This window comes from Neofelis nebulosa, chromosome 1 (assembly GCF_028018385.1).
Source record: "Neofelis nebulosa isolate mNeoNeb1 chromosome 1, mNeoNeb1.pri, whole genome shotgun sequence".
NCBI classification, from domain to species: domain Eukaryota; kingdom Metazoa; phylum Chordata; class Mammalia; order Carnivora; family Felidae; genus Neofelis; species Neofelis nebulosa.
Genome location: NC_080782.1, coordinates 95,454,041 through 95,472,963, shown reverse-complemented (window position 1 = coordinate 95,472,963; position 18,923 = coordinate 95,454,041). Strand labels below are relative to the sequence as shown.

Genomic DNA, 18,923 nt, shown 5'->3' with positions numbered 1-18,923 from the left:
AAATAGGAGGGGAGGGATTTCAAAGAGGAATGAGGAGACTCCAAAGGGAGATAGAGATGTTTGCTATATTGACTGTGGCCATAGTTCATGGGTATACAAATATGTTAAAACTTATCAAATAGTATTCTTTAAATCTGCGCAGTTAATTGTAAGTCAATCATAATCACAATAAGCCTGGTTTTAAAAAGTACAAAGAACAGTTTGTAGTATAGTGTGCAGTTTAAATCCATGGAGAAGTGTAACAGTCAGGAAATTAACACTAGAAAGTGTAATGAGAAACCCAGTATCTCAGGGATTTAACACCACAAAAGTTTATGTTTTGCTTATGTTATATCATCACTTGGGTTATACTCCCCCTGGCACTCAGCCAGCCAATGACTCCAGGACCTTGGCTCCTTCTGTCTTGTAGCTCTGCTGACTTCAACATGTGGTCTTTACTCTTACCAACTATAAGGAGAAAGAGCAGAGATGATCATGACCAGACCTACAAGGAGGTGCCCTTCAGCTCCTTGCTCAGCATCCCTTAGGCCAAAACCTAAGGGTCTTTTCCATGCTAGGAAGTCTTCTCCATGTTAGGAAGTCTTCACCATGCTAGGAAGAAGGACTAGTGCTTTCATCTATACATCTAGCCAGTTCCTGCCAGAAGAAAAAGAGATGTCAGAGTAGTTATGCACACAATAATGTGTATTACGAAAAAATACTGAGCTTCTGAGCCAAAATACTTGCATTCAGATCCTTTCAGTTTTCTCCCAGAGTGAAAAGGTATTTGCTTTATATTTCTGAACTAAGGGCACCTATTCCAGGAGTTCTCTTGAAGGAACAGTTTCTGCGCCTAAAGAGAATCCAAGTCTCTAACTCCTAGGAGGCAGAAAATTGGTATGGTCTTCACATCACTCCCACAGCCTCCCCTACTCCTTTTCTACTTCTGCCCCCAAGGTATACAGCTTGCGCCTACACCATCTGCAACTATAGCACGTCTAGAATGATGTTACAGAGCTACCAAGAAATTTGCTCAGGGGCTTTTGTGCAGTTCAGCAGGATAAAGGGATTCGTTGCCTAAGGAGTCATTTAGCTTCATTGTGTGACCATTTGGACAGGCAGTAACAATTGCAAGATGTGGACTCAAGGGCTTATACCACCAGTTGTGGGAACTTGACAAGCTCACTCGCTCTTTCCTCAAATACTTTCTTCACTTGGCTTCTGGGACACTACACTCTGCAGGCCCTCCCTCCCTGCCTTCTGTTTGTTCACTTTTTTTTTTTTTTTTTCCTGCTGTCCTCCTCCTCTTCCTAATCTCTGAATGGTAGTTTGCTCCCAGGGCCCTCTCCTGGAGTGTCATCACATGTATGATTTAGGGATTTTGAAAAGCTATAGAATACATTCTACATTTGTGGAAATCAGCTCCCTGCCTCCCAAACTGAATAGTTTTTGGACATCAGATAAAAATTGTCCTCCCTCTTTCCCTTTTTTTGTCAAATTATCTGGATAACTTCTCCCTCTACAAATAATAGAGGAAGGGAACTTATTCCAGATATGGCAGTTAATTGCTAATTTTTTTCTTATACCTTGACTAGAAAAGGCAAAAAAAAAAAAAAGACCCTTTCACTGTTATCAGTGAGAAATGCTTTGTTGCCCTCGAAAATCAACTTAAACTGACCTTTTCGGGGAAAGAGTCCATAAAATGCAAGAGGGAAAAACAATGAATTCACAGAAGAGCTTTGCTCCCACCCACTTGGAACATAGTCCCTTTAGCCAACCTGTTTGATCAGCTGGGGAAAAAGCATCCTCATTTACATAACCTCCTGACCCTTGGTGTTTCAAGATGGCATCATTCCAGGGAAGCAGCTTCCTTATGAATGAAGGAGGCTAAAGGCCCACCAATGCCCATCAGACCCCACAGGATACTTCTTCTCTAGATTGTCCTGGGATTTCTGGTTGTTTCCATTCAGTCTTGCAAAATGATCTAATATTTGCAAATGTGTGTGCCCTCTAACAATTCAGTGGCCAAATAGTATATTAATTTAGGAAATACTTACTGTAATAACTTTTTGTAATAATGACTTGTGTGCCAGGTGCATATAAGCTCTCCTACTGGGTGCTTCTGGGTTTATAGCCCTGTCTTGAAGAAGCAGATAGGCAAGTGAGAAACATCTAAACATTAATTCCTATTCCTAATAGACTGAGCACACCAGGACTAGAGCACTGTCTTTTCTCTGTATCTTCTACATCACCTAAGTTTGAGGACAGAAACAGGTGATCAATCAATCAATTTTTCTCACAGTGAATTTCCATAATTAAAACCAACAAAGATCACGGAGCCAAATTTCAGAGGAAGCCAGAGCTCCCTTCTGTCACTGTCAGGGGGGCCATGACAGCTACAACATCTTACAGGGTAGGAAGTGATGACAGACAAGAGGCTGAGGTGAATACTTCGTGTGGTTCAAATCCAAAGGACATTTGAGTAGAAAGAAAAGATCAGTTAGTACTGAAATTAGCCTCCACACCAGAGACATTGTTTATTAGGGAAAGAGTGTTTCACATCTGGAGAAAAACCACAAGTGGCTAGAAGGTTTGAATACTCATTGCAAATTGTTTTTGTACTGAGTTCACACACTAATGGTTTCCACTCAACAATGGGGCCCATCAGCTACACAGGTATCAACTCATGATTCTCAGACCTGGGACTGGACCACAGAGAAGGAAATAAAAGGCCTCCTGAAGCAATTGCCATCTCCTCCTCATCTAGAATAAATGTCCACGTTTATTTATTGTTTCTGTACTATATCTGCTCTAAAGAACAATGCAAGCTCCCAGCTGGGTGAAACCCAAATTAGCACAGCACTGTCGCTAAGACATTTAAAAATGTGCAAAGAGAAATGACCACTGCTCTCACACTGTAAATTCAAATGGCAATTTCTCTATTGTATAATTTTTAATAGTGAAAGTGTTTTGTTTTTGTTTTTAGGTAAAATGGAAAAAACACTCAGCTGCTCAGTGAGGCAGAGTTAAAATATTCTGCAAAAACAGCACTTATGGAACAGGCAGAACCCCTGGGCCATCAATTTATGAACACACAACTTGTGGCACAAGGCAGGTGTATTGTTGCAGATTCATGGTCTGGAAAAGGATTTTATTTTATTAAAAAAAAATTTAACAATAAACACTTCATGGCAAACTATTTTTATGATAAGTGACTAATGGGGATAAAAAGTATATATAGTAGAATCAAATACTGGCACTCCCTGGGGCTTTCACTAGCTTTCTTCTGCAGCTGCTGGGCACGTTATTTCTTTTCCACTTACATTTTATAATAGGGGTCTCGGTTGTCTGGTCGTACTTGTGAGATTTGTTAATCAAATGCATTCCAGTCCCAGCTAGGGTATCTAGTGAATCTAAGACAGCATGACTTCTGGAGACATTCTGGCAGGGCTCAGCAAGTCTCCCTTGTTTGGGTATTTTTTTCTGGTTGAAAACTCTGCTTAAAATTTAGTTTCTTTCATCTTAATCCTGAGAAATCACAGGCATTGAGAAGGGACCAACAGCATCTAGGAACAGGGGGTCGCCCTCATTAACCTTCTCCTCCGGTTTTAAATACAACAATGCAAGTACAAGAGGAAACGTCAAGGTTGTCCATTATGTAAAGCCACCCTGTGACTCCACCTACGGCTATGGAAATGCATGGATGGCTGAGTGTGAGTGTATGGATGTGCAGGTGAGTTGTGAGTTTGTGTGAATGGGTTTGTGAAAGTGTGAATTTGCACGAATGTATATTTGTATGCTTCTGAGTGTTTGTGTATGAGTATGTTTGCGTATGTTTTTTTGAGTGAATGTGTTTTGAGTTTGCTCCCTGTGTGTATTTGTGTATGATGATATGTGTGTGTATTACTGTGAATGTATGAGTATAAATAAGTTGCGCACGTGTATTTATGTGTAATGCTATGAGTGTGTGTATGTTGAGTGTATATATGTGTAAATGTCCATTTTGTGTGTGAGTTTGGGCGAGTGTGTATATAAGTATATGGTTGGTTTGTGTGGTAAATGCGTGTGTTTGGGTGAGTGTATAAGTGTGTGCACGTATGTAGTTGCCCGGGTAAGTGTCTAATTGCATGCAAGCAAGTTTGTATTTTTGTGTGAAGTGCTCATTGTGGTTGTATTTGTTTTTATATGATTGCATAATTTTCTGTGGAAGTATTGTGTGTGTAGGAGTGTGACTGAGTTTACGACTGTGTATTTGTGTGTATGTGTATTCTTGTTTGTATGACTGTGAACGTCCTGTGAGGGTGTAATTGTGAAAATGCGAGCGTTGTGTTTCGACCTGCACGTTGTGTCAGTGTGTTGTGTGCATGTGAGTGTATATACTCGTCTGGGCGTGCGGGCGCGCGTGTGAGCGGGTGAGTGCTGCCGCCGCGCGCCTGCACCTCCCGGCTTTCCGCCCCATCGCGGCGCGGAAACAGAGGCAGCAGCCGGCCAGCCCGGCGAGGGAGGCACTGCGCGCGCCTGGGCGAGCGGGCTGCGCCGCCGTCACCGCCGCCGCGCCGACTTTGCCCTTTAAATCGGTCTCCAAGCCGATTACAGCTGATCTCCCACGTGACGTTTTACCTTCTGTTTCCCGGAGCCAGTTGCCCGAGGACAGTCCTCCTCGGGCTGCCGCGCGTCGCGCCGCCCCAGACCGCCGCGGGGCTCCGGCTCCCGCAACTTCAGGCGAAGCGGAGACGGGTCCGGGCGCCCTCTCGGGGCCACTTTTCCGCGCGGGCGTCGGGGTCTCCCCGGGCTTCGGTCGGCCAGGAGGGCGGCGGTCGCGGTCGAGAACGTGCCCTGGCCGCAGCCGGGAGCCCCTCGGATCCGCGAGGCGCCACGCCTCGAAGGGCGGCGGGGTGCCCTGCGCTCGGCGTCAGGCAAGGGGGCGCCCTTCGCCAGCCCGGACCGGAGCGGGCGCGCCCTGGGGCGAGTTGGCGGAGAGATGGCTTCGAGGCAGCGGTGAGCCCCCCGCGCCCTCATCATGCAGAAGAGCGTGCGCTACAACGAGGGGCACGCCCTGTACCTGGCCTTCCTGGCCCGAAAGGAGGGCACCAAGCGCGGCTTCCTGAGCAAGAAGGCAGCCGAGGCGAGCCGCTGGCACGAGAAGTGGTTCGCTCTCTACCAGAATGTGCTCTTCTACTTCGAGGGCGAGCAGAGCGGCCGCCCGGCGGGCATGTATCTCCTGGAGGGCTGCAGCTGCGAGCGGACGCCCGCGCCGCCCAGGGCCGGGGTCGGGCCGGCCGGCGCCCGGGACGCGCTGGACAAGCAGGTACCATACGCCCTTCTTCCTCTGTCTCCCTCCCTCCCGCCGTGGAACTCCCTGTTCCAACCCTCGAGGTCTAGGGCTCGACAGAACGCGGGAACCGTGCTCCGAGATCCTAGGTTCCCCTGCGGTGTCGGGGGCAGGACATCTGCACGCGCCTCCCCATCTCCATCCCCTTTTCTCCCCCACCTCCTTGTAATCGGCACTGAGGCCCCGCTTTGTTTCTTTCGCGACCCTGAAAGAGGTCGGCTCTTTGCATTGCGAACCATCCGTTGCTTCGCTAGACCTTGTTCGGAAGGATTTTCTGTGGTGACGTGGGTTGACACCTGTTGGATTTAGATTGGGAAGACGGAACTAACTTATTTGGGAAAGTTTGGTTTCTCCCTTACCCGGCTGGTGCGTGTAGGTCTGTTTTTTTTTTTTTTTTTTTTTTTTTTTGCCTGCACATGTTTGATGGGTGGTTGTGTAAGGAAGAAACGGGGGCTCCCAGGAAAGGACAGGAACTTTCTGTTGGCCGTTTTCAATCTGTTTTTGTGGTTTATGTCCGTTTACCTTGCTAACATTTGACCTGCTGGGTCTAATTATGAAGGTAAATGTGAATCCATTTCCCTCAGGATTAGTATTTGCTAGCCACATTCCTGCTACGTTTAAACATGTGGGCATTTTTAAAGAATGCTTCTCTGTACTTTTAAATGAATGCTTTGAAAATAAATGTGACCTTTTTATTCCGGGTCATAATTTTATTAGTTTTGCTGTGTTCGCACTCGGGGAGGACAAAAGCCCCTCTAGGTTTAGTACCTCCTGCCCTCTCCCCTCCCCCCATTCCTGCAAATACGAAATTTGTATTTTTTTTTCAATCACCATTTGGTTATTAAAGTTAGAGCAGACTAATTTTATGGTCTCAAACGTTCTCACTTCGCTTCTAGATGTCCACCTTGAAAAAAAGAGGCCGATTGTTTTCGCTGTTGCATAAAAATGTTTCGCAGCTGAATTTTCGCAGCAAGTTAGACCGAACAGCTTCTCCCGCAAGAGAGTGGCTGTGGGAGGCGCTAGCGATGGGATGATGAATAAGATGCCTGCATAACCCCTGAGGCTTATAAAACAATGTGTAAAATTAAGAGGAGTTCAAACTAGATTAACCAGGAGGTTTTTTTTTTTTTTCCCCACTTCGGTTTCACTATAAATCATTAACAGACTTATTTGATTAAACTTGTTATAGCGCATATAAATCTGAAATTTAAAAAATATCCTCTTTGGTTTTTGGGGACATGGTTTTTTGAAAAACTGATTTCCTATTTTGTAGATGTAGATACTGGAAATATAAGTTGAAGTTTCAAGTTCTACATTTTTTAATTTAAATTAAGAGAAGGAAAAGGGTTTTGAGGAAACAGATTTGTTTCAGTATCTATTTTTTTTTTCTGTTGGTGAGATTTTTTTTAAAAAAAGGTATGTGTTCCAAGGCCCCACCGGAGCCATAACTAATAGGTTCTTTTTCTTTTTTTTTTTTAATGTTTATTTATTTTTGAGAGAGAGAGAGAGAGAGAGAGAGAGGCACACACAGAGCATGAGTGGGGGAGGGGAAGAGAGAGAGCGTGAGACATAGAATCTAAAGCAGGCTCCAGGCCTTAAACTGTCAGCACAGAGCCCCACAGGGGGCTTGCACCCAGGAACTTCGAGATCATGACCTGAGCCAATGTTGGACGCCTAACCGACTGAGCTACCCTAGATTCTTAAATGTTATTATGTGTGAAAGAAAATACCCTGAATATATCATTAACTTATTCCAAATTAGGACTAATTTGGAATTTATTCCAAATTAGGACTTAATTCCAAATTAGGTTATCTCTTTGTATTTATACTAATATCAGGAGCTAGCCACTACTTTTTTCTTTTTTTGAGTTGGGGGTGGTAAGATGTTACTTGTTGGAACTTGTCTGGCTGGCTGACCAGTTAACATTATATGAAAACCAATATTTTTCTACTTGGAAAATATCTGTACTGTCCTCTTCTGGACAGTTTTCTTTATACCACACTTTAGTAAATAAAGGTAATCTCCAAATAGTTTGACTTTTATGCCACTTTCTAATGGAAATCCTAAGCAAGTCATCCTAGTAAAAAAAAAATTCTGTTGTCATACAAGTTATGAGTATTTCTCACTCATTCTGTACATCTTTAAGAGGATAGAAATGAGAACCTTTGGTCCATGTGAAGACACCTGAGGTACACAGGAGTTGGATTGGGAAATCTGTCAAATTGTGTCTTCTGTTAGCCATGCCTGCCTGACTTAGGTCAGTTTAGCAGGTTGATGCTTTTCTGTAGTACTGCCTGTCTGGCTGTGTTTGAAGAATTAAGAAGAAATTGCAAAGATAGGAAACAAAAAGAAACCTTCTACCTTGAGCTTATAGTTTATGCACTGGGTTCCCTTTCAGTTAATTTATGTTGCTGTGTGCTCCCATCTTCTCAAGCACCTAGACTTGAAACTGGGGAAGTTGAGGCACTGAACAGGGACTGTCTTAAGGTTTGCATCTCCAAATATCCTTCTGGAGCTTTCCGAATAAATGTCTCTGTCAAACGCATAAACATAGTTGAAGATCAGGGCTTGAAATGAAATTTAGGGAGGCAGAGTGGTTTTCCTCCACCATGTTGCTGTGACCTCCGTATGCAAATTTCTTAACAGTTCCTCTGTGGTTTTTTTTTTTTTTTTCTTTCTGTGAATGAAATTTGTTTCTTAATATTTAGAAATTAAGAGTTGGGCTAAGAAGATTTCAAGTTGCCTTTCAATAATGGTATCTCCTGTTTCTAATGTTGTAACAGCAGCGTGAGCTTTTGCTGTGTAGAGGATGTGACAGACTATTTCATAAGATTTAAAGATTACCATTCTCAGTAATAAATACTAAATCTGAGAAGCTAAGGACAAGCACGTGATCAAAGTGGACATTCTAATAGGTTAGCAGATGTGCAAACCAACATCATCGCTAGAACAGAGACATTCTAGGGACGCCTGGGTGGCTCAGTCGGTTAAGCGGCCGACTTCGGCTCAGGTCATGATCTCATAGTCCGTGAGTTCGAGCCCCGTGTCGGGCTCTGTGCTTACAGCTCGGAGCCTGGAGCCTGTTTCGGATTCTGTGTCTCCCTCTCTTTGACCCTCCCCCATTCATGCTCTGTCTCTCTCTGTCTCAAAAATAAATAAACGTTGAAAAAAAAAGAAAAAAAAGAAAAGAACAGAGACATTCTTATTTACATTGGAGGGCGATGTAATGTCATTGACAGTTACTATAGTTAATGCAGTTTTTGCTATAAAATGCCTATAATCATTCTTGTCAGTTTAAATGGTACTTATCCTTCAAATGATTCTTAAATTCTGTTTAATTGTGTTTTAAGGTAAGTCATAAGACGAAAACACTCACTGGTTTGCTTCTAAATAATTCAAAGGAAGTTGGTTGATGAAAGAAAAAATTAAGGTTTTTATTTTAAACCACTGTTAAAGTGTTTTTTTTTAAACTGCTTCCAGTTAAGAAGAAAAAACAAAGGTGTTTTTCACTTTACAAATGTGCCTATGTGGAAGGAATATTTGCCTTGCTCCATTTTTTTCAGGAGTGTCCCAAAGATTTCACTTTGGTAAGTTCTTAGGAGATTGATTGCAAAACTCTCATATCAAGTTCCCTTAGTGGCTACTTTTGTTTTGTTTTATGTTTATTTATTTTTGAGAGATAGAGGGAGAGAGATAGAGACATAGGATGAGCAGGGGAGGGGTAAAGAGAGAGAGGGAGACACAGAACCCAAAGCAGGTTCCAGGCTCTGAGCTGTCACCACAGAGCCCTTTGCAGGGCTCGAACCAAGAACCACGAGATCGTGACCGCGAGATCATGACCTGAGTCATGACACCCAACCGACTAAGCCACCCAGGCGCCCCTCCATAGTGGCTACTTTTTAGGTACTTTTAGTTATGGTGATATAATTAAGATGAATTCAGCCAAAAAAAAAAAATTGCAAATAGTGTTCCTTTTCTTGCAAATGTGTGTTGGTGGTACTTATTTCTTTAAAAAAAAATCTCCATTTATGTAAAATGAAAAACTTTTCGTTCTAGGTAAAGGCGTTCAAGGGGAATGGGAATTTGAGTTTAGTAAGTACCTTCTATGTGCCAGGCTCTGTGTAAGTCTCCATTATCACATCTCATTTGAACCTCACTTCAGCTCTTGGAGATTGGTAATATTTTATTCGTTTTTACCTATGCTAACACTGAGACTTACAGCATTTTTGGGATATAGAGATGATCCAAGACCAGCTCCAGGTATGAAGATTGAATCATCTCGAGGAGTGCCTTAGTAAGGAAACTTTTTAAATAGATTGAGCTTCAAGAAATTTAAAATCTGAGTGGGATGGGGGTTGGGATTGTAGTATGTGAATCACTGTTTTGTTTATTCTTATTTCCCTTTAAAAACTAAAGGGCAGTTGTGATTCTTGAGAAATATAATTGCAGACCATTGCATTTTCAAAGAAAAATGAGATTTATGTTTAAACAAATAATTTTAAATTTTAAACAAACAATTTTGCATGGCATTCATTTCCTTCAATCGGGGATCTGTAAAAATATTTGCACTTAAGTGAAAGTGCATATCCGGTTAGTCTGGTCCATCTAAGTAACTGTATGTGTCTTGCTTATTAGCAGGCAAGACATATAGGAGCAAAGCGGCATTTATTCTTATTTTCCTGGTAATGTTAAGTGTTCCATTCACCCTGATGTCAGTTGTTTTTGGTCTAAAAGATCTCCGTAGTTCTGGAGGTTTAAAGTAGTAGATACTTGTCATATTTGTGCTGAATTAAACATGTTGATTTAATTTTAAAGGGATTAAAGGTTATGTGATTTCCCCTGTCACCTCATTACTAACCAGTCATTTTAGCCTTCCTAACTTGACCACAAGCAGAGGATTTTAATCGTTTTATGGAATTAGGCAGAGCTGTACGCAAGGCCTGAAATACTTGTGGAGGGTGGGGAGTGTGGATGGTGGATTTTAGGTCTAGTTCATGTTGTTTAATTGATGCATAATAACCAGCTCAATATTTTCTTTTCGACCTTTGCTTCTTGAACATAAATGAAGGGAAATGGGATAAAAATATTTACTAAATGTTATAAAAAGTTTTAAAACGTAGTTTAAGGAGGAGAAATGATTTGTTGCTTAAACTTTGTAATCATTCTTTCATTTAAACTTAAATGAAGAAAAATTCTATGGATTAGCAACATGTAGTTATTTTAATTTTGGTTACACTAAACCTTACTATTTATATTATTGTAACATAATTTGATTTCTTTGGGAATTAAAAAATAGAGATATTTTCCTTTCACTGGGTGATGATAAATTGTAGAGCATGTGTAATAACCACGTTTCTGGTTTTAGCAAGCAAATGTTAATAGTTGGTTAAAACAATTGATATTGCTGTGTGTTTAATGCAGATATGTTTAAGGTGATTTTGTCCATATTTTTCAGTAAATATGCATGCTTCGGTCAATGTAATTTTAATTTTGTAGAATAGGAAAACCTAGTCCTTAAGATTATTTTGTAATGAAAGAAGACAGGTTGACAAACAATTTGGCTTTACTTACTAGATCTTAAGTCCCAATTTTTACACTTTTAAACTAGCTTTGTGTTTTCATGCCTGTTCATTTATATTATAAGAAAGGGATATATGTACTTATGTGTGTGTGTTTATTGGGTTTGTTATCTTCTATCATTAAATATGAAACATTTGTTATGCAGTTACATATTTTGGAGTTTACAGATTTTTATTTATATCATTAACATTTTAGGATGTGAATTGTAAATTCAATCTGTCTACAAGTTAAGGAGTTTTATTTTTCAGGACTATATATTCTGTTTCATTAATCACTATATGAATTCCTCTTTGAAATAAGCTTACCTTAATTTAAGACTGTGTATAGTAAAATATTAGTTAATATTTTAAGTGAAACTAGAAAATGATACTTGTTAGGTATCAATATAGTACTGTCGCAAACATTTGTTTATTTTATAATATTTGGTCATTATTCTAAAATTTACCATTATTCCAAAATTATTTGTTATACTTCAGTTGGTATAATTTTCAAATACGAACCGATTGTGAAGTTATAAATACATGATTTTGGCTCCACCAAAGCGTATATTTTAGCTTTTTTGCCCAAAGCGTATATTTTAGCTTTTCTGCCAAACATGATGGTGTGTCTGTTTAGAAAAAAACAGTAGCAGAATTTTCTTTCTTTTTTCTTTTTTTCTTTGAGAAAACATTGGTATCAGTAGGTGGACCAGAGGTGCAGAAAGCACATAATCTCACTTTTCTTTTTTACTGGCACTTGAAAAAATTAATTTTTTTTTGAGCAGCAGGCAAAAGTTTATTAAGAGTATAAGATCAGAAAGGAAGAATGGTATGAAAGCTCTCTTTACAGAGAGGGGGCATTCGAAAGTGAATGCTCGCCGACTACAGACCAGGGACTTAGTTTGTTAGGGTTTTGGTTGACCCTAGGGGTTTAATAGGGGTGGTCTATGGCCAAATGTTCCTTGTGGGTCATACATGGTAAGACTTTTGTCAAATCCCTGAAGGGAACCTGAGGGGGAGTAGGTGGTGTCTGTTACATTCTTAAGAGGAACCTTAAGCCCGAGGGGGTTTGCTATGCTCAGATGCTCCCGGCATTCTTCCAAAGTACGTGCTTTCCCCATCCAGAGACCTCAGGTCCTAACCTTTTCCTTTCTGCCTACTGAATCCTGTCTTTTCCTATCATATTCTCCCCCCCCACCCCTCCGAACATGTGACTCTAACTGCCATTAGGAATTGGGACAAGGACTGATCTTAACTGCTTCCTGCTGAAGGGGGCAGTCAGAGCAGGTTCTAAGGTCAATCCAGAGGTCCGATATAATGGGGAGGTGTTTGGAACATCTGGGCTAGCAAAATTTTCTTGGACGTCTTATTTTTCTTGCATATGCGACGGCTTAGTTAGAAGACATTGATATCTTAGGTGAGCCCCCAAAGAAACGTTGCAGGACTTTTTACCTCAGTATCTGGAGTTCATTGTCTCACAGCTTCAAAGAATGAAGAGGTGGACAGAAAAGGAGCCACAAGCAGAAGTTTATTAAGAGTAGAAGATCAGAAAGGAAGAATAGTAGCAAAACTGTCTTTACCGGCTGAGAGGGGACATTTGAAGGTGAAAAACTTATGATTCAAGGAAAAATAAAGACACAAACCATTTTTCCTAAAACTCCTCACAATAATGCCAAACGCCCCAGATATACTTTTTTTTTTTTAATTTTTTTTTCAACGTTTTTTATTTTTTATTTATTTTTGGGACAGAGAGAGACAGAGCATGAACGGGGGAGGGGCAGAGAGAGAGACACAGAATCGGAAACAGGCTCCAGGCTCCGAGCCATCAGCCCAGAGCCTGATGCGGGGCTCGAACTCACAGACCGCGAGATCGTGACCTGGCTGAAGTCGGACGCTTAACCGACTGCGCCACCCAGGCGCCCCATCGCCAGATATACTTTTAAGGAAAAGGCAGAAAAGCGCACACACACACACACACACACACACACACACACACACAAGTTTGAGTTGATCAGTGTTTATTTCAATCGTGTTTGTTTTCTTTTGAACTATAAAGAAAGACATGAGAAAGTTGGGGAGTCCTATAAAAGTCTACTTTATAGCATCAGAGTAGAGTCAGTTAATGAAAGTTAGAATTCTCGGAAGATCTGAGAAGACACAGACAGATAAAATGACATTAAAACAGCTATGCTTCAAAATAAAATTTATCGATCCTTTAGTGCTGTATTTTTCTTAAATGTAGGCCACAGTTTCTTTTATTAGCTCTTCCCATACTCCCCAATGTGATATTGCATGAGACCCATGATGATACAAACAGCAGGAGTCCGAGGGACTCTGATTGCTGGTACTTTGCATTCTTTTCAGATTCCTGAAATGTTTTATTTTGTCATTGGTCTGATTTAATTTAGACAATGCCTGATTCATTTCCTGAGCTGTATTTATGAGCCCGTGCCATTTGTGTGACTAATGTAAACAGAGGGGTTAGTGCTGTCCAATAGAGGAAAGATTGGAAAGCTAAGAGGTTTCCTGGGAATAGCAATGTAGGAATGTGGAGGTGGTAACCTGGTCTACGGCTCATCATGAAAGTAGCATCCGAATTCCTCACGGAAGCCATGCCGAGACCATGTCAATGATGTGTAGGTATAGGAGGCTGTTCACATCTGATAGGAATTTGCTTTCTTTTAACTTTAGGTTTATCAGTTTCCAAGTCCGATGGTAGTATTATGTATGGCTCAGTTCAAGAGTGAAATTGCCAGGGTTTCTGTCTCAACTTAGCTACTCACCTATATGTGATCTTCAGCAATGTCTCTTTCTAAGCCTGGTCCCTGCCTGAAGACGAGCATCATGACAGTACCTACGTCATCAGGTTGTTGTCAGGCAGTCGTCCACACCAGGCTCTTAACATGGCATGTGAATAGTCTACACATTTGTCAGCTGGTGTTTCCATTAAATTCTTTCTAATGTAATTCCTTGTTGATTTTCTACTTTATTTTATTTTTTATTTTTTTTTAAAGTTTATTTATTTATTTGGAGAGAGACAGAGAGAGCATGAGTGAGGGAGGGGCAGAGAGAGAGGGAGACAGAGAATCTCAAGCAGGTTCTGTGCGGTCAGCACGCAGAGCCTGATTTGGGGCTCAATCCCATGAAACTGTGAGATCATGACCTGAGCTGAAATCAAGAGTCGGACGCTTAATCAACTGAGCCACCCAGGCATCCCACTTTTTGTTTTCATTACTTTGGTCATTTAGGAAGTTTTTTCTTTCCTTCCTCTTTAGAAATGTTTTAAATTTAACACAAAATAGAATAGTTCAGGGAATGCTAATATATCTATCTTCAGTAATCTCCAGCTTTCTTCTTTCTTGTGATCTTTGTTTCCCTCCACACATGCTTCTTTTTCTCCCCCTAGACTATTTTTAAGCAACCTCTACACATTGTATTATTTAACTTATAAATAAGGATTTTTTTTCTTTTTTGCACAAACCTTGTTTGGCACTGAATATTATGCTAAATGTGGCTCTCAAAAGAATGATCTTGGAAAGAGGATGTAACGTGTTTCTGTTTTAATGTGTGTTGTTATAATGGTCCTCATCTTTTTGCTTCTTTGATATCATTATAAAGGAAAAAACTTAAGACAGTAGTTGTGAAGACGTAAAGGTGGTGGAATTAGCTTTTAAATAAATTCCAGTGTGTTAAATCCAAAAGAAAAGAAATTTGAAATCAGTTGTTTAGCTGTGATCATAGTGTAAAAATATTTTCATGATTTGACTTCACTCTAGGGGATATTAAATCATAAGGGATTCTCTTACTGAGGGTTCTTCTTTGCTTTATTGAAGTCCATTTTCCAAACTCTTAAGAGCTGTGTAGTTCGAAGAATCTTGTTTAGAGCAAGAATGAGTGCTTCCTCCTGTGGCATCCTTAATGCTGCTTCTCACGAAGCTCAGCTCGTGAGTGGGGCTGATTGGCTCAGCTCGTATTTGGGGACTAGACTGATCTCTGACCAGTCCATGGGTTGGCTGTTAAACTAGAGGGGTCGTGGGTGAGTTAGTTTTATGGAAAGTTTGGTGGGCATGATAGACATCATTATTGACATGTCTAGTGTACTCATCAAGCTAGTTAATGCTATCTTCATCAAACTAATACTAATTCGTTATGAGCCGCATTCTCTTCCTTCACTAGCAGTTTTATACCCTCACCGTATCAATATGATCTTTCCAATAATATAATTTCTGTCCTCTGGTCTTGATTGACCTCCTGTATTGTTTAGGGATCATGCTCATAATTTTCCCTTACTTTTTAATATTTTAATATTCAAAAATTATTTGAATATTTTTCCTTTAATAATAAATTAAATATAAACTTTTTAAAAAGTATAGCAAATGTAGAGAAAAATGCACGAATTATAAGGATGCCAGTTGATGCATTTGTGCAACGTGACTGTGTGTAAGCAGCACCCAGATCAAACTATTAACATGATCAGCCCTCCAGAAACTAACCTCATGTCTGTTCCTCTTCACTACTCCTAGACATAGAAAGCCACCATCCTTACTAATAGCATTAGGGATTGCTTTTGCCTGTTTTTGAACTTCATCATGGACTCATGCAGTAAGTACTCCTTTGCGCCAGGCTTCTTTCCCTCAATGTCATCTTTGTGAGCTTGATCTGTGTTGTTGGATGTTGTGGTCCATTTGTTTTCATTTCTTGTAGTATTCTACTGGATGAACATACAAGATCTTCCTTGACTTACAGTAGGGTTATATCCTAATAAACCACTGTAAGTTAAACATATCATAAGTCAAGAATGCTTTTAATATACCTAACCTACCAAATGTAGCTTAGCCTAACGTACCTTAAATGTGCTCAGAACACTTATATTAACTTACAGTTGGGCAAATCATCTATCACAAAGCTTATTCTATGTAAAGTGTTGAATATCTCATGTAAATTATTAAATACTGTACTGCAAGCAATAAACAGGATGGGTGTATGAATGCAGAATGGTTATTAGTGCATCAGTTGTTATCACTCATGATCACGTGCGTGGCTGACTGGGAATTGTGGCTCATTGCCACCAGCAAGCATCATGCGAGAGGACCACACTGCATACCAGTAGCCCAGGAAAAGATCACAATTTGGAATTCAAAGTGTGGTTTCTACTGAATGTGTATTCCTTTTGTACCATCAAAAAGTCAAACAAATCATAAGTCAAACCATTCCAAGTTGGGGACTGTCTGTATAACTTTCTTTATCTCGTGTTGATGGACATTTGGATTGTTCCCACTTTGAAGCTATTTTAAATACTAAGGATACAGAAATTACTGTACAGGTCTTCTGGTGCATATACACATATGCATTTCTGTTGGGTATATACTTGGGAATGAAATTGTTGGTTCATAGGACACACATACATTTGGCTTCAGTAATTTTAGCCAATTTTCTGAAATAGTTTTATATTGGTTGATGTTCCCACCAGCACTGTAGAATTCCAGTTGCTCTACATCCTTTCTAACCCCTGGTATTATCGATCTTTTAGATTTAAGCATTCTAATGGGTCTGTAGTAGTATCTCCTTTTGGTTTTCATTTTCATTTCTCTGATAATGAGGTTGAACACCTTTTCTATTATTTATTGACCATTTGATTTTTCTCTGCTTTGAAGTGCTTGTTCAATCTCTTGCCCATTTTTATGAGTTATTTTACTGATCTGTAGGAGTTTTAAATATTAATTTAAACTATATGAATTGCCATTTTTGTACATTAAAATTCTTGAATATCATAATTTCATATTTTTCATTCTAATATATTTGAGGACATGATTCCTTTGTTAATTATATATAGTGCAAATGTTTTTTTACCCTGGCTTGCCTTTCTACTCTCTTAAAGGGCTGTCTTTTGATGAAGAGAAGTTTAAAAATTTAATGTAGTATAAATTACCTTTTATTTATGGCATTTGTCTGCCCATGATATGAATGGGGGTAGGGACAATATCTGGAAGTGCTTTGTGTGGAAGGGGCAGGAGCCGGGGCCCTCCCCTGGTGCTCTGTGGTCAGTGCAATCAAGTGGATCACAAATGATGCAGTAGTAAGTAAAATCGAATGTGCTTGCAGCAGTTTCAAATTGCTATGCCAGGGTGTTTTCCCTTTGGAGGAAGGCTGAAGAGGTAATTCTAAAAGACAAAAAATCATAATGTTCTGTCTTCCATATACTTTTTGAGGTCCGAAATAATTCCTCCCCTACTACACCTATACCTTTCATGTGTAAGGGTCAGGTCCAAGAGGGTTAAGGGAGGGCACTTTTATCAAACTTAACCAGAGTTAAGCTTGAGTCCCTGATGCCCCTTTCAGCTCTGCTGCCTCTTGGAGTATGTATCAACCAGGCTGGCCTGGAGGTGCTGTAGTGAAAAAAAATATATCATATCCACAGTGCTCAAGATGGAATCCTCAGTTTTCAAAACATAAATATATAATGCCCTATAACTCTTTCTACTTTTATTCTCATCATTCCCCAGGAAGTTGCCAAGAAAGAATGGTCTCTTCTCTTTCTTGGAATACCTACTTTCAGAGATCAAACTGCCTTACTAAAGCGTATGAATGGGAGGGAATAAGGAAGAGAGAGGTGGACAATCAATCCATTGTTGACTACGCAGATTCATTTCAAGGGCCACAATGGTGTGGCTGGAAGCAGCTAATCAGTAACCTGAAAATTATGAACAATGGTGAGGCAGCACTTAGTACCCTGAGAGGGGTTCAGAGGTCTAATGTAGCTAATCTGCCAGGAGTGAGAGGAGGTAACACCCCTGTGACATGGCCTCTTCCATTGTGAGACAAACAGGTCAGCTTGTGGCAGGAGTCACACATCTGCCCTGCAGTGGTAGCCTCTGCCTTAGAAACAGAGTCAGGCTCCATCAGCCTTGATGAATCAGCCTACTTGATTCCAGTAGGTTCACAGCCCTTCCTATGGGCATCTACATGAGTGCTCCAGACAGTTCAGTCAGCAGACTTGGTTTGTTCCTAGGTTCATGTTTCCAAAGAAGGGTCTCTTTAATTTTCCTGTCTGCAGTTTTCCAAGTGGTAGACCAAACAACTAACCAATGGCAACAGCCCAAAAGCATGAGTCCTACCCTCTGACCAGAGTAACTACATCTTCTTTTGCTTCTGCATAGCTGGCACTGAGGCTGAATAGCCACAACACCCAGTGAATACCACTGGGTTTCAGCTTAGCCAAACCATCAATGAACCAGGCCCAGACATTTAGGGAATCTTTTGTGTATTGAAGGCCCCCTTGAGTCAATGGCTTTGCTTTAGGTAGCAGAACAGATCAACTTCTCCTCAGAGGGATACTTGCTCCTGAGGCCAGACTAGCTACACTCTTGAACATACCTTTCCATTTGATGAGCAAGGTTTGGGCCCTTGTCTTGTTTGTTCTTGAGTCCAAGTTGATTCATCCTAAAATGAGAATTTCAGGTTGGAAAGTTACAAGGCCTCTGTGGGTAAGTATGGACAAGGAATCAGCAATAAGCTAATAGTTGTCTGCATGCCTTGTAATTTTGTTTGAATTTTGGGCATTGTGTATGAAAAATCAAAGAAATAATTGAAGGCTCTGCATGATATTATTTTCCTTTGGAGAGGATTTACTTTTGTTTTCTTGCAGGCATAAATGTGGGATTTATGTTACATTAATCCATTCTGTGATTGAGCTGGTGAAAGCTAGGTTTCAGGTTTTGTGAGAATATATCCATTTTAAGTTTGCATTAATTTCTGAAGTGTAGCCTTTCCAGGATCTTATCTGGAATCCTGGATGTTTACAGAACTCTTCCCTTCTTGGTCTCCTCCATCCCCATGAGACTACCAGAAACTCAGTGCTGGTTTCCAGCCTCTTATCTGCTGATTTCTGGTTGTCCTCCTAGCCTCTTGCTTTGTACCACTTAGAAACTGGCAAATTCCTTGAGAGGAACAACTTCAAAGACGGTCAGACTCACTAGTTTACTTCCCTTTTCTACTGTGTCTTTACATGTTAGGTCCTGGCTTAAGTCTTGTTATCTCACTGATGCTTTCAAAT

At 40.6% G+C, this 18,923-nt stretch overlaps 1 protein-coding gene across 2 annotated transcripts in view; it reads left to right on the top strand.

Annotated features, from left to right (window-relative positions):
• Window positions 1-4,999: 4,999 nt before the first annotated feature.
• Window positions 5,000-18,923, top strand: part of RASGRF2 (Ras protein specific guanine nucleotide releasing factor 2) — a 245,496-nt gene continuing 231,572 nt past the window's right edge. For both annotated transcript variants that reach the window (XM_058728352.1, XM_058728343.1), the window contains exon 1: window positions 5,000-5,287. In XM_058728352.1, the coding sequence (XP_058584335.1) occupies window positions 5,000-5,287 (288 nt within the window). The remainder of the gene's footprint in view (window positions 5,288-18,923) is intronic.